General features: G+C 40.5%; 2 protein-coding genes across 3 annotated transcripts in view; both read left to right on the top strand.

The window, feature by feature from the left end:
* Positions 1-15,671, top strand: part of LOC144682622 (PI-PLC X domain-containing protein 1-like) — a 705,325-nt gene that overhangs the window by 569,526 nt on the left and 120,128 nt on the right. The window lies entirely within an intron of this gene.
* Positions 1-15,671, top strand: part of jade3 (jade family PHD finger 3) — a 59,302-nt gene that overhangs the window by 39,750 nt on the left and 3,881 nt on the right. The window contains exons 7-11 of one of the 2 annotated variants that reach the window (XM_078545108.1): positions 657-868; positions 5,641-5,808; positions 8,036-8,152; positions 9,899-10,375; positions 10,483-10,600. In XM_078545108.1, coding sequence (XP_078401234.1) covers positions 657-868; positions 5,641-5,808; positions 8,036-8,152; positions 9,899-10,375; positions 10,483-10,600 — 1,092 coding nt within the window. Of the gene's footprint in view, positions 1-656; positions 869-5,640; positions 5,809-8,035; positions 8,153-9,898; positions 10,382-10,482; positions 10,601-15,671 lie in introns of those variants that run through there. The other variant, XM_078545109.1, reaches the window with a different exon arrangement.

Genomic DNA, 15,671 nt, shown 5'->3' with positions numbered 1-15,671 from the left:
TCCTGGCTAGACTCCCACATTCCATCCTCTGTAAACTTGAGGATATCCAGTGGCCTGCTGTCCATGCTTTAACTTGCACCCCAGTCCCTTTCCCAGTTTCCCTATAACCCTTGAGCTCGCTGACCTACGTTGGCTCCCTGCCAAGCAATGGTTTGATTTTAAAATTCTCACACTTGTTTTAAAATCCCTCCATTGCCTTGATCTTCCCTAAGTCTACAGCTCCACAATCTCCTGAGAATTCTGTCGTCTTGTACAATCCTGATTTTAATTGCATCAAAGTTCCCTATATCCTAAGCTCTGGAATACCCTCCCTACACCTCTTCGCCTCGCTGACTCACTCTTCTCCCTTTAAGACCCTCCTTAAAATCTACCTCTTTGACCAAGCGTTTGGTCATCTGACCTCATATCTCGGTGTTGTATTTTGTTTTATAATGCTCCTGCAAAACGCCTTGGGTTGTTTTGTGACATTAAAGGCACCATACAAAAGTTGTTTTATCTGTGCATCCAATATAGAATTGGAGGACTTCAGAGCATATTAAATCCTTAAGAGGAGCAATGTCTTAAAGTGGTTTCCCGTTGTTTGATGATCGGTAATCATGAAGATTCATTTGATAATATTAAAAGCAAGTTTTTTTTCTTAAAATTGTCTCCATTAGGATGTGGTTTGATTCATGAATGCACTATGGAGAAAATTATAGAAGCACTGGAGCGTCACTGCTATGAAAACATGAACCATGCCATAGAAACTGAGGAAGGGCTTGGAATTGAGTATGATGAAGATGTTATTTGTGACGTATGCCGCTCCCCTGATAGTGAAGAGGGCAATGAGATGGTCTTCTGTGATCGGTGTAATATCTGTGTCCATCAAGTAAGTTAAAATAATACCTATTCAAAAATGGATGGTCGAACCCCAGAAGATTCTCTGGGGGCCTCCAATCAATCCCAACGCAAGGACCCCATGGGAATTGCCTGGGAAGCTTCAACCTCGGAAGGGCATTTCCTCTGTGTCTGGAACCCTCCAAAACTCTTTGAGTTAAAGTCGGAGACTTTGGTTGGTTCCGACTCACCAGAATAGTTATCCAGGAAAAGTTAGAAGGATTTAAAACCAGTTCTAAATCCTGGGTGAACTATACTACTGATCTCCCGCCACTCCTAACTCCCCACTGGACCCCCTGACCCCCTCTGACCACATCCCAACATCTAGACAGTTTGGCTTCCCCTGACGCTCCTGCACTACAAAGGAAGGTTCTACACTCCACGTTTCTGAGGGTACCTGGTTTGGAAGCACAGGCAAGAAATGAGCTCTGGTGCAAGATAAGTAAATAGGAGCAGAGTGGCAATCCGTCATCTAATCTTTATTGCAAAATGGAGGCCTTCGTTCTAAACACTACTTGGTTGGGTCATTGTAGTACATTTCTACATTACGGTGAAAACCATCTAAGGTATTTAACTTTTAACCTATACAAATGTAGTGGGTACTGATGACTTTCTGTTTCGTCTCTGTTAGCTAAGTAACATTGATCACGTGGTCAGCAGGTGTTGATGAGATTATATTCCAGAATGAACAAACAAAACATCACAGTTTCATACCAAAGTGACCAGTGGAGTGGGTGCAGAGATATTGTGGGTGGGGGGGTGTTGGGCAGGGAAGCTCTGACCGTTTAAGTAAGTCAAATAAAACACAATTATTTAAAAGTTTGTATTTTAACTGCAGAATCCTGGGGAAGGATTTGTAAAAGTAGATAAAAGCAAAATTCTGCGGCTGCTGGAAATCTGAAACAGAATCAGAAATTGCTGGAAAAACTCAGCAGGCCCAGCAGCATCTGTGGAGAGAGAAACAGAGTTAACGTTTCAAGTCCGAAAGGGCCTGCTGAGTTTTTCCAGCAATTTCTGATTCTGTAAATGTGTATATGTTTTCCCAAAAATTAATTCTTGGGATGCAGGCATCACTGGCAAGACCAGTTCTTAATACATACAAACATATGTATTAGGAACAGGCGTAGGCCACTCAGCCCCTTGAACCTGGTCTGCCATTCAATAAGATCAGGGCTGATCTGAATGTAATCTCAACCCCACATACCTGCCAACCCCGATAACCTTTCACCACTAACTACCCCCCCCCCCCCAATCAAGGATCTCTATTTATTGTACTTTCCCAGATTTCCTAATGGCATTAGGGGGAACTATTAATGTGGGATTTGACGTGAGTTGTGGGCTAGATCCTGAAAGACATTAATGAACAAGTTGGGTCTTTACAACAATCTGGCCCACAAATTATATTTTATTGAACACAATTTTAAATCTGATAGGAATTGCATATTTAACTGCTAGGTTGCTGGTCCAATACCAAAAACCCAAGGCTACCATACGCACCGTAATGAAACAAAAAAATACACTAGAAGTACCAGTGTACCCAATAGTGTCTGTAAATGAAAAGGCTGGACTATCATTTTCTCCAAACTGGAAAATACAAATGTATATTTAATGGGTGAATAAAGAAAACTGGAAGGAACCAAATCATGGCTGAATGCATAGTATCTTTGGCTTAATTGCCTGAAAATCCAGGTTGTGTGGGAGGACAGATCATTTTCCTGGGGCTTAAATTTGGGATGGATTCTCGATCCGTCAGAATCTGTCCAACAGTGCCATGTTAAAAATTTTGACAAGTGATTGCTGGTTGAAGAACTGCTAGCCCTCTGACTTGCACAGCCATGCAAATATTTAATTTATAATCGGCAGATGTTCCCATCCTAAACTTTTCATTCCTGTCCTACGGATTCTATAATGAATGCCTGCACATGGTAGACGTTCTTCCAGGATCTTTTGATATATACGCAGATCATTTTTTAAAGGGAAACTGCAGAAGTTGATAACATAGAAAATTATTTTAACTGGAACTTGAAGGAACAATGAGGCGTGACAATAGAAACTTAATGGTGAAATTTTTAAATTGAGGCTGCAGGAACTGAGAAATTTGAGGATTCACATATCCAAAATGTGACAGGCCAAGGCATTAAAACTGCTAAAATATATGCTGAACTTTTCAAGGAGAGGCATGCAGAAGTTTTTAATGCCCATTCCTAATTACCCTGGGGCAGTATGATGCAACTAAGTGGTGTTATTCAAAACTTCACTTCAAAGAGCAATTTAAGAAGCAATAACATTGATGTGGGACTGGAGGCACACATTTGCAGACCAGTTAAGGATGGCAGATTTCCTTCCCTAATTTGAACCGGTTGGGTTTTTACGACAGTCTGATCCCTTCTGGTGACTTAGTCCAGATTTTTTGTCTATAGAATTCAAATTCTCAAACTGCCGTTGTTCCTGGAATTGTTACAGATCTCTGGATTACTAGCTTAGTAGCATAATAGTATTAGTGTACCCATATGCTTTTTCTGGTTAACTGAAAATAGAAAAATGAGTCAGATGTTAATTGCTGAGTATTTCAAAATAGAAAAACAGAATTGAGCTGGATTTCAGCTAACTCGAGGCTAGTGGCTCAGAAAGCTCTTCCTTGCATTTGATTAGATTTATGATTAATAATAGTTTCTTTCAACATTGTAATCTGTGAACATGCAGAGGGAGTCTGGACTTTGCCTGGAGATGTTAGCATTCTGTAATTGTGTTCAATAAATCAAATTGTCACCTTTACAGTTCCTTTGCTGACAAATTTAAATTTTACTTCGGTGAAGTGAACAGTAGCGGAACCAATAGAATTGCCAGTGCAATACTAATGAGATCAAACCATTGAAGAATTCTATAACTTTCATTTCTGACCCTGTAAACTTTCATCTAACAGCATCTTAACGGAGTTTACTGAGACCTTAAAATGTTTACCCTTACCATTTTCTAACTAGTGTCGATATGAGTAACAATTTTTAAAATGGGATTATAGTGCTGTACATTTGCTGAATGAGTTAATCAGCCTGCATGAAGTCCCAATTCCCAGCTCTGGCAAACTTGTTAACAGTGAGATGGCAAGAAGGTATCACTTAAAATACCTGGGGAGCTACGCTCACCATTTTTTCTTGATAGCTGCTATCCATTGCTATCCCTGTCTTAAGCATCAAAAGGATGGTGGAGACCCACACCTTGTACAGCTATCAGCTGCAGCCTTGGGACCACGAAATGTTGGGCAGCAGGCTGTTGCTTACCCTACATCTTTTTTATCAGTCTCAAATTCCCAAAGAGTTAGATTTATATTTAATATGGTATGTTTGAATCAATTGAAGTGAAGGGTTTGGGTAATATTTACAATGTTCGGTAGGGACCTGGGGATTGGACCTGTATTTTTAAATGATGGTTAGTTTTAGTAAACTTTCAATGTATGTAAGCTCCTATCACTTCCATCTTTGGACCATTACTAATAGTAAAACTTAACTTTTATTTCAAACGGTTGAATTGAAGCCCAAAGCTGCAGGGCTAGTGTGTGTCTCTTCACTTTAGAGAGACAGGTTTGAATTACAGACTAATCTGGCATTTGAATTCCATTAACAGTGTGCATACATATAGCACCTTTTAAAGTAGTGAAATGTCCCAAAGTGCTTCATGGGAGCATTATCGAACAAAACTTGATACGGAGTCACAAATAAGATATTGAGACAGATGACCATAAGCTTCATCACAAGAGTAGGCTTTAAAGAGCACCTTACAGATGGAGAGAGAGAGAAGTAAAGAGAAAGAAGTTTAAGGAGAGAATTCCAGAACTTAGTGCTTCCGCAGCTGAAAGCATGTCTGTCACTGATGAAGTGATTAAAATAGTGGTTGCACAAGAGGCCAGATTTGAAGGTACATGGATATTGCGGAGGGCTATAGGGCTGATGGAAATAGGGCGGGCAGAGGCTATGGACTGATTTGAAGATAAGGATGAGAATTATTGGAAGGTGAGGTGTTGCCAGATGACAACCATTGTAGGTCAGAGTTATTTAATGATCATGTACCAAGTAGGTGAAAGCCAAGTGCATCTGCTCATCTTGGCCTTGAGTGAGCGAGCCCTACACTGATGTCTTTTTTATTCATTCAGGGGATATGAGCTTCACTGGCAAGGCCAACACTTATTACCCAATCCTAATTGCCCTTGAGTGGTGAGGTGCCTTCTTCAACCTCTGCAGTCCATGTATAGGTACACCCAAAATGCGGTTAGGGAGAGAGGGAGTTCCAGGATTTTGACCCAGTGACAGTGAAGGGGAATGGTGATATAGTTCCAAGTCTGGATGCTGTGTGGTTTAGAGGGGAAGTTGGGAGGGACTGCTGCCCTGTCCTTCTAAGTGGTAAAGATCGCAGGTTTAGAAGGTGCTATAAAAGAGCCTTGGTGAGTTGCTGCAGTGCATCTTATAAATGATCAGCAGCACTGCCACTGTGTGCCAGGGGCAGAAGGAGTGAATGTTGAAGGAATGAGGTATTGATCAAGCAGGCTTCTTTGTCTTGCTACATTCATGTCTGCACTTTTTTTTTTGGAAGGTGAGGACTGACTATGGTGTGCTATATATTTGAGAAATACAAATGATTTTTTATAACTTTCACATCAACTGTTGATGTGGGATCCAACTCATGAAAGTCATAAATATGAGTATTATTGCTTATTTGTTAGTCGAATTTTGTTGACTAATATGTTTTCTGCCAAATTTCTTTTACACTCAGGCATGCTATGGGATTCTGAAAGTGCCTGAAGGTAGCTGGTTGTGTCGCACTTGTGTACTTGGAATTTATCCTCAGTGTCTTCTGTGCCCAAAGCAAGGCGGAGCAATGAAAGCTACACGCGCTGGGACCAAGTGGGCACATGTCAGCTGTGCCTTGTGGATACCTGAGGTAAAAAGTGACTTTATGGAATTATTTTAGCAGAAATCTCTGTCTACATCCTTATTGTCACTTCTTTTTCCTCCTAGTGTACTTACACATCTGAATTCTGGTAAAGTTAAAAGCTCTACATGCATTATTTAAAATCCTTCATTAAAATATTGGCTTGACGTGAAAATAAATCCCTTTTTAATATATTTTTTAAAAATAAAAAATAATTCAAGATGCCAACTGTTTTGGGATCCGATCCTATCAGTCTTGTCCTGGGACAAGAAATGACATTCTTGGATGTTATTGTAAGAGCTATACCTGTATTTCTAGTTAGGAAATTGTTAACCAGAAACATTGGGTTAGCAGAGCTTGTGTGGTCAAGAAGCAAAATAAATCCCAGATGATTTTTTAAAAACTAGTGAAGTAATATGACTTGTTTCATGGTAGAATTTTCTTACTCCTTCTGAGTGGAGTTTATCCTATGTCCAAGACATGGCAGAAAAATAGTGTTCTCATTTTTAATTCTGAGTTGGTCTCCCATACCACCCTTCTCAATGACACAATTTATTTTAATAAGCCGCTGTTGCTGCTGCACCTTGGTTGTCTTGTCAGGGGGTTGATTCAATATTAGGAAAAGTACGAAAAAGTACGCACCCACTGTGCCACCTCTCCTCCATGCTGATTTTCCTGGCACTGCTGCCCCTGGCCAGGGTCACAAATCAACAGTGCAGCGGTGGGCTCGTTCATAATCCAGTGAATGACATTTTGGGAAATGTGATTATTTCCTATTTAATTCTGCATAAAGATTTAATTGATGTTGCACAAATTCTGAGTGCCCATGTTGGGCCTATGTGTATAATCAGGTAGATTACTTCAGTTGTCACTTCCTGTCTGTGTGTACTGAATTTTTACTTGTCAGCCATGGTTAAGCCGGTAGCATTCTTATATGAGTCACAAGGTTCCTGGTTTGAGTCCCACTACAGGGCTTGAGCACAAAAATCAAGGCTGACACTCCAGTGCTGCACTGTCAGAGGTGCTGTCTTTCGGATGATGTGAACTGAGACCCCATCTGCCTGCTCGGGTGGATGCAAAAGATCTCATGACACTATTTTGAAGAAATGGGAAGTTATCCCTGGTGTCCTGGCCAATATTTTATTCCTCAGTCAACATCACAAAATCAGTTCATTAACACATTGCTGTTTGTGGGAGTTTGCTGTGTGCAAATTGACTGCCACTTTTCCTAAATCACAACAGTGACTACACTTCAAAAAATACTCCTTTGGCTGTAAAGTTCTTTGAGATGTCCAGTGGTCATGAAAAGTGCTATATAAATGCAAGTCTGACTTTCTTTTGCTGCTGATTTAATAAAATTGAAGTAGAAGTTACTTATTGTTTCACTTGGTCCTTCTTTGATTTTGGGAGACGATTGTGCTTGATGCCTCTGTTAAATGCAGTCAACTTAGGTTGGAAGAGATGACCTTTTAGGTGTTTTGTAGATTTTGGTTTTGTGCTTATGAACCAATGCCACCCTAATTTGCTAATATGTGGAGAGGTGCAGAATGAACAATCACTACTGCTTTGAGGTACTTGTGACAGAGAAGTATAATCATTGGACTTAATTGTATTTTGTGGGATGAGATTAATCCAATTGTAATTTACAACTGTGCACTGACCAGCCAATATTTATTGATGTTTATGAATTTGCACTTGAGCATATCTGAATGATCTTTGCTTTTTACAAAATGTGTAGTATCACGCAGACAAGTTCTTCGTCTTGAATGATAAATATATTTGAATTGTGGCAGCATTTCTGTAGTATGTTTCCCTTGAATAAAATAAAATATTAGATTTTCATCTCCACAGTAGAAATATTGCTATCGTGTGCAATGAAAATTGTTTATTTTTTAAATGTTTCTCAGCTGCTTAACTGAAAATGAGTTCAATGTTGTGGATCCGCACCCAATAAGTGGGTTGTTAGACTTTTTAGGAGGATGTTGCTTAAGAAAATCTACCTATTTGCGCTGGTATTCTTTGTTTCTTTAATCCCATTGAGGACTCCTTGTTGACAATTGACACAATTGGTCGGTACACCATTCTCGAAAAGTGATTAAGCTGCTCCACTTTAAAAGAAGCTAACATACTAACATTGCATATAAGTTGATTCAAAACAGAATTCCCAAATCAGGATCAACTTTTTGATTTTTTTCAATTTGGGGAAATGCTTTAATCTATTTTATTATGACCATAGGTCAGTATTGCCTGTCCTGAAAGAATGGAACCAATTACAAAAGTGTCTCACATTCCACCGAGCCGATGGTCATTAGTCTGCAGCCTTTGCAAATTGAAGACTGGTGCCTGCATTCAGGTATGCCTCTCCCAGGAGACTGTGTGGTTAAGGGGTGGATAAATGGTGGATGTGGTTGCATTGTATCTAGGTGGCCCTCTTCTGCCCTTGTCATATATATGCATGTATAAATCCAACTGCTGCAGAATTGATTCTGACTGCTTTGATCAGATGTCTTTGGATGAATTTGAAGAAATTAACTAGGCACTTAGGTCAGGGAGCTGATCGTCTTATCTGAATGTTATGCAGCTAAAACTATTGCTAGTTGAAAATAGATTTCCGGTAGACATATTCAAATAAATACTAATCTACTTTATAATGGTTATAGTCACTGAAACTGCTTATGAATATTCCGAGAACCAGAACTATTGTCAGCTGCTGTTTCCAAATGGAATTCAATTTTCTGTTTACAAATTATTAAAAACTTGAATTATTTTTATTACAACCATGTAATCTACCTTTTACTAGCTCTATGATATTGACTTTAATTGTTGATGAGGCGCACCGAGTTAGAAGTCCTCCAACAAAGGTACAAATGGGGAGAATTTTTCATTTGGTGTGTGGGCGTGCATCCGACATGTTCGATCGTAAAATAGCACGTGATGACGTCGGGCAAGCGTCCTGACATCATTGCAAACTCGCGCGATATTTGGGTTGGTGGGCATGTGCTAAACTCGGAAGTGCGCCTGCTGACATTTAAGAGGGCTATTAAGCCCATTAACAGTGCAATTAACTGGGATTTTTTGCTTCCCACCCAACCTTACGGTTGGCAGGCAGGCAAATTGGCCAGGTGGCCTTTGCATTTTTCAGGAAACCTTATCCGAGGGTGAGACGAGGCTTCTGTTGTTAAAGTTAAAAAAATGTTTGGACAGAATTTTTATGTTGCATATGTTCAGGTGACTGTTTCTGATGTATGGGCATTTTTTCCCAATTTTTAAAACCTTTATTTTTTTGTATTTAAATTCTTCAGCTCCCTGAGGCAGCTGCCTTCAGGGAGCTTTTATTCTGTGCTCCCCCACACCTGCGCTGACTCCAGCGTTCTCCCTTCTCCCACCCCCAACCCAGTTAGTGCTGATCGTATCAGCCCGCTGGGCTGAAAATTCAAGCCATGGAAACAGGAATTTTGGAATAGAGATATGAGAAGACAAAATATTTTACCCATACCATGGCAGCCCTGTCCCATTCATAAAGCACTGGTATTGTAGAACTATTTCCATTGAAAGTGACCCTACAAGCAGGATCAGTTTCTTGAGGTGTGACTTTGCCTCGTTTATACACTCTGCAATTTGAAGATCCGTGATAAAGTCAAAACATACTGAAGCATGATTCTAAGCAGACTCTTCAAATGCTCGCTGAACTATAAAGACAGTTTAAATCTTTTTAACACTGCAAGATTCCTTCCAGTCTCGCGACATTGCCTGTATTTTCCTTCATAATTCATGAATTTTCTACAATTGTGAGGCGATTGTAATGCTAACTCAGAGAGCATTGTCACAGGCAGAAGTGCTACAGGATTAAAATATGAAATTATAAGCAAATGTGCCAATAATTAGTGCACATACAATAATCAAAGCTCTGGCAGGTAAATGGGTTATATACCTGGAGTCTGTCTTTATATAAAGACTATTGCTTCACTTAAACATTTTGACCAGTGGGCCAAAATGGCTGCCTTCTCTGTGTAACCACTTTATGCTCCAAACTTGCTGTTTATCACAAGCTCCAGGAGTGCTTTGTTTAAATCATTTGTGTTTTCTCATTAATTCTCAGTGCTCAGTGAAGAGTTGCATCACAGCCTTTCATGTAACTTGTGCTTTTGAGCATAGTCTGGAGATGAAGACAATCCTGGACGATGGCGATGAGGTGAAGTTCAAGTCTTACTGTCTCAAGCACAGCAAAAATAGGCAGAACCAAGAAGGTGACTGTGAACAAAATGCAAAAATCAGTGAGCAAAAGCAGAAACAGACTGAAACCGAGAAGAAGGGCTTGCGTGCACAGAAGCTTCAGGAGCTGGAGGAAGAATTTTACACTTTGGTAAAGGTTGCCGATGTGGCTGGTGAACTGCATCTCTCCGAGCAGGTGGTAGAATACATTTTTGAATACTGGAAGCTGAAGCGAAAAAGCAATTTTAGTAAACCACTGTTGCCTCCAAAGGAAGGTGAAGAAAATTGCTTGGGTCTGCAGAAGGAGGACCGGATCCATTCCAGAATGAAGATGTTTATGCACCTACGCCAAGACTTGGAAAGGGTTTGAATTTATTTTTTTGTTTCTTATCTGTAATAAAGCAGTAATTTGGGATTACAGATAACTTGAAGGGAATACTAAAAACTGAAGTTGCTGTTCATTCCCTTTAGGTGAGAAATCTTTGCTACATGGTGAGCAGAAGAGAGAAACTGAAGTTGTCGCAGAGTAAAGTACAAGAACAACTTTTCAACTTGCATATTCAACTGGTGAATCAGCAAATTTCTGCAGGTAAATATGAACCAGTACTTGCGTTCCTGGTTGCCCTTGCATTACGATGTTGCATTGGATAAGATTGTGGGCTAGGCAGTCCTTAAACATTTTATTTTGAGGATAATGAACATGTGAAACACTTACAGATAAAATAACTGATCGCTTTTAAAAGGGATTTAGATCGATAGCTGTTAAGAAGGATTGAGGATTGTAGAGATAGAAAATCTTACTGTGTTGTTACCCTTTTTTTTTTGAAAAGAAATGGGGAAAGAAATTCTTCAAGCTGGGAGATGGGTGGGAACACAACCCCTGCAAGCTTTCCTCCAAGTTAATACTATACTGACTTGGAATTATATGGACAGCCCTTCATTGTCACTGGCTTAAAATCCTGGAACTCCCTAACTCCGGCACTGTGGGTGCGCCCACACTTTACGGATAGCAGCAGTTCAAGAAGGAGCTCACCCAGCGCCTTCTTGGGGATAATTAGGGATGGGCAATAAATGTTAGTCTCGTCAGCAATGTCCATAATCCCATGAGTGATTTTTAAAAAAAAGACGATGGTGGAAGGAGGAGTTCATAATAGAAATATTAAGACCCTGCCTAGACTGAGGCATTACTATTGAATGGCCAAATGGTGTTTATTCTCATTAGAATTTTATAGTTTTCTTTGTTTCAACTGAAAAACGTTTTAGAGAGCTTTTGGGCTAAGGATGATCAAGATACCTTAATCGTTGCAAGATTGAATTTAAGGCAGTGATATTTGAAATATATTTTTCTCTCTCCCCCTCTCTCTCATTGGTATTTTCTACACCATCTTGCTTTACATTTCTTTATTATATTGAAGAATTTTTGTTTTCAGCATCTTTCCTGAATTCTTCACCTATTCATTTGGCTGTGGGTGCTGATATTATCCTCAAACTTTCACAAGCTATAAATCTAATTTCCACCTTCACTATATTCAACTTTAACTTACCATTTCTTCTCCTACAGTTTTCTTTTCCGTATTTGAATTCCCCACTTTTGAAGAAAATTACTGTACATTGGTTCTTCTGACATATCCAGTGCTTATTATCTCTAATTCTGGTCTCTTGAACATCCCCAATTTTAATTTCTCCACCATTGGAGGCTGTGCCTTCAGCTGCCTAGACCCGAAGCTCTGGGATTCCCTCCCTCAACCTCTGTACCTCATTTCTCTCCTCTGTGACACTCCTTAAAACTACCTCTTTGACCTAAGCTTCAGATCATCACTTCTTATGTGTATCATGTCATAATTTCTTTTATAATGCTTCTGTAAAAATGGCTTGAGACATTTTATTACATTAAAGGCGCTATATAAATACAAGTTGTTGGTAGTGTCATTGACTCTTGAAATGTGCATCCTGCTGAGTCAGAAATACTATTAAAGGTACAGCAAGCCTGACATCAGCTTGTTTGTGCTGGGTCTCTTAATTTTCTGCTAGCTCCCGCAGCACTTTGGCATATGCCGGTTGCTTTCCCATACATCCACATAGTTGGCTACACTTAAGCCAGTTCTAGAATCTGAAGCCACTTAATCTCGCACATACATTCAGCTAGTGTTTGATTGAGGACTGCATGTGAAAAATATTGATGTGGTGACATTGTGCTGCGGGTGTCCTGAATCCGAGTCTGTACTTTTATGGCAAAGACAGTTCTGCTACAAGGCTGATTCCTTCCACAGGGCTGGTCATTGTAGACTGGAGCCCTCCCTCCCTGCAATCAATTTGCCACAAATTAACCTGACAGCGCATTCCAGATCCTAACCATTTGCATGAAAATTTTTTTCCTCATGTCGCTTTTGGTTCTTTTGCCATTCACCTTTTAAATTGGTGTCCTCTGGTTCTCAACCCTTCCACCAATGGGAACAATTTCTCCTTGTCTAACCCGTCCAGATTTTTCAGGATTTTGAACACATTTAGCAACCTTTACTTCCCTCAAGTATCCTCAGATACATCTGATCCGGCCCTGGTGACTTATCGAGCTGAAGTACAGCCAGACTTTCTGATGCCTCTTTAGCAATTTTTAGCCTATCCAGTATCTCAACTACCCCCCCCTTTCATTATGACTTTGACGGCATCTGCTTACTTGGTAAAGGTATATGCAAAGTACTCATTTAGCACCTTAGTCATGCCCTCTGCCTTCATGGGGAAATAATAATTTTGTTCCCCAAACGGCCCCACTCCTTTTTAATCACCGTTTCGCTATTTATTTGCCTATAGAAACTTTTGGATTCCCTTTTATGTTAACTGACAGTCCTTCTAGTTGGAGGCCTATAGAATGCATCCAGTAATATAATGGTACCTCTACTGTTTCTTGCTTTAATGCAGGGGTGTCCAACCTTTTCACTGAGAGGCCACATTTCAAATTTTTTCTCACTCACCGGGCCAGTGAGAAAAATTTGGAAAGATAAGGCATTAGAAATTTATCTTGCTATTAAATTAAAATTGTGCATTTTTATGAACAAGCTTCAAATTTATTAGCTTGCTTTCTCATCACCGTATTGGGCATTGACCTAGTGCGATATCTAGCATTGTAGCCTCTAGACCAAGGCGTTAGGTGATAATGCAATGATCTGATGGTGCTAAAACAATTGCCCATCACACAATTGAATCACCTCTCATTTACCTATGTGTGCACAGCCCAGCATGATTGCTTTCTGGGGGCAGATCAGATCAACTCCCCTACCAAAGTATATACAGAGACTCTGGAATTCGCTCCCTAAATCTCTCTGCCTCTTTTGAGATAGCACATCTCGGTGTTAATCAGGAAAATATAAATAAATGGTCACAGGGACCCAAATGGTGATAAATTTCATTGTATAAATAAGTTGAAACAATTCTTTGTTATTAACAACAGTGGCTTCTCCTCCATCCTTACTAAAGCATTAGTCACTGGTTTTGCACCATATATTCAGGTTTTCAAAGGTGTGCAAAAACCGACTATGCAATTCAGCCATGTTGAAATGTGAGGTGATATCTGGATGCTTGTTCCTATTGTTACACTCTGTCTAAATTTCCTCTGACTCAGTGTTTTTATTTTCAAACCAACATCAGTAAAACTTTACCTAGACTCTTAACATGCTGTCATATTTTGTGCAATAGAGCACACTTTTCATGAAAATAATGTATCACTCCATACAATGTGCATATTCCCAAGACAGTACAGAAGAAACTTCCTTGAAGGCTCAAAGCTAAAGGCACTGCAATATGTGGAGCCAACTCGCGTAGACCAGGAAGTTTCCACATTCAAGTGCTGACTGGGTGACCTTAGCGGGGCTGGAAGCAAACATGCTGTTATTGGCCTCATTACTTCTGACTTAGTGAAGTGAAAGAAGAAATCATTCTTCTCTTGGTCATTTTTCAGTGACCCTTGCTGGAAAGTGCATGTTAGAGGATAGGACTAGGCTTGGCTCAAATGACTGAATACTATGCCACCATTCACTGTCTATACAAAAAAATCATAAGGGGACACTATCAAGTTCTTGAAAGTTTCCCTCCCCCACCCTGGCAGACAGCCTCTTGCTTGCAGCCTCTCCCCCCACCCCACTTTAGCAGGCAGCCTTTCCCTCATAGCCTCTTCCTCACATCGCCGCCGCACACCCCCCCAACAAACTCACCACTACCACTCTGATCCTCTGTGCCGCAACTCACTTCCCCACTGCTCGCTGCTCCTCCTCTCAGACTATTTCTCTGTCTCATTAGTGAGCCTATCAGCAGCAAATGCAGGAGAGAAACAGCCTGTGATTGGAGGAGCAGCTCCTTGTGGAATCTGTCACTTCCACTTGCATGTATTTTGAACACTGGTTGAAAACCCTTGGCGGGCTGGATTCTGGTCCGTAGGCTCTATGTTGGACAGCCTTGCACTATCCAAATAAGATTCTGTCATTGACCCCTCTAGGACCCCTCCACCATTTTAATATTCTCTTTAATCAATATGGCCACTGCTCCTCCTTCCTTTCCTTTCCTATCTTTCCTGAACATCTTGTACCCAGTCTGCCCTTTTTTTTGAGCCAAGTCTCTGTTATTGCCACAACACCAAATTCCCACTTAGCTATCTGTGCCTGGAGCTCACCAATCTTATTTACCACACTCTGCGCGTTCACATATGCACACGGTAAACCTAATTTAAACCTTATTGCATTTCCTGTTACTTTGAACCTCACTTAATGCTTAATGTTATGATCATAGACCAGACCCCCAAGTTTTTGGTAAGACCCAGTTAGAGACCAATAACGTTTTGTTTAAAGTAAAGCAAGTTTGAGATTCAAGATGCTTGCTAAAGACACAAGATTCCACAGGTTTTGGGCAAAAATAAACTCTACTATATAAGGTCAAAAAAAATAAACAATTTACAATGTCTATCCTATACCCTAACATTTGGGATTAATGTGAGATGCATGTGAACTAACAGGCAAACTATGGTCGAAAATACCAACCTGCAGAATAAATAGCAAATATGACCAAGGCACATCCCACAGATTTTTCAGCAATACACCCAGACATCAGTGAACACTGAATTAAACAATCTTGTTAAAACTCTGTCTCCTTCACGAGTGACTCCAAACTTTTTGCTTTCAAAGGTCAAACCTCTGAATTCCCTCAAAGCCACTCCAACTCTGATTGTCTCAACGACTGAAACCCTGGGAGGTGTGCAGTCTCGTCTCCCGCGACTCCGTTCCCCTGGGTTTCCGAGTCTGCACTTCAGCCTCTATTACTGCCGCAATTTCAGCTCTTTAATAGCTGGCTAGCTTCACTGGGCTGGCATGGCCCCTGGATTTCACTAACCTCCAATCTCCCCAGCCATGCCAAACTATAAAACGCTCCCAGGGCTGCTTCTGAGCCCTAACCCTTTTACAGCATGGAGCCAGTGACCTTCTGCCATCTTTTCAGCTCTGCAGGACTTCTGAGCCCTTACTGCACAGAGCTATAAAATGGCTCCTGAGCCCCAACTGCACAGAGTCATCTAACAGCAATGCTTTTGCTGCCTGGATCCTGCTAACAGCAGCACCTTTACCCCTACTACAGAACTTGCTCTTCCCCAGCAAACACACAGCTAAATTGAAAGTGTGGAA

The sequence above is a fragment of the Cetorhinus maximus genome, chromosome 7 (genome assembly GCF_964194155.1).
Source record: "Cetorhinus maximus chromosome 7, sCetMax3.hap1.1, whole genome shotgun sequence".
Lineage (NCBI taxonomy): Eukaryota > Metazoa > Chordata > Chondrichthyes > Lamniformes > Cetorhinidae > Cetorhinus > Cetorhinus maximus.
This window is presented reverse-complemented; position numbering and strand designations above follow the sequence as displayed.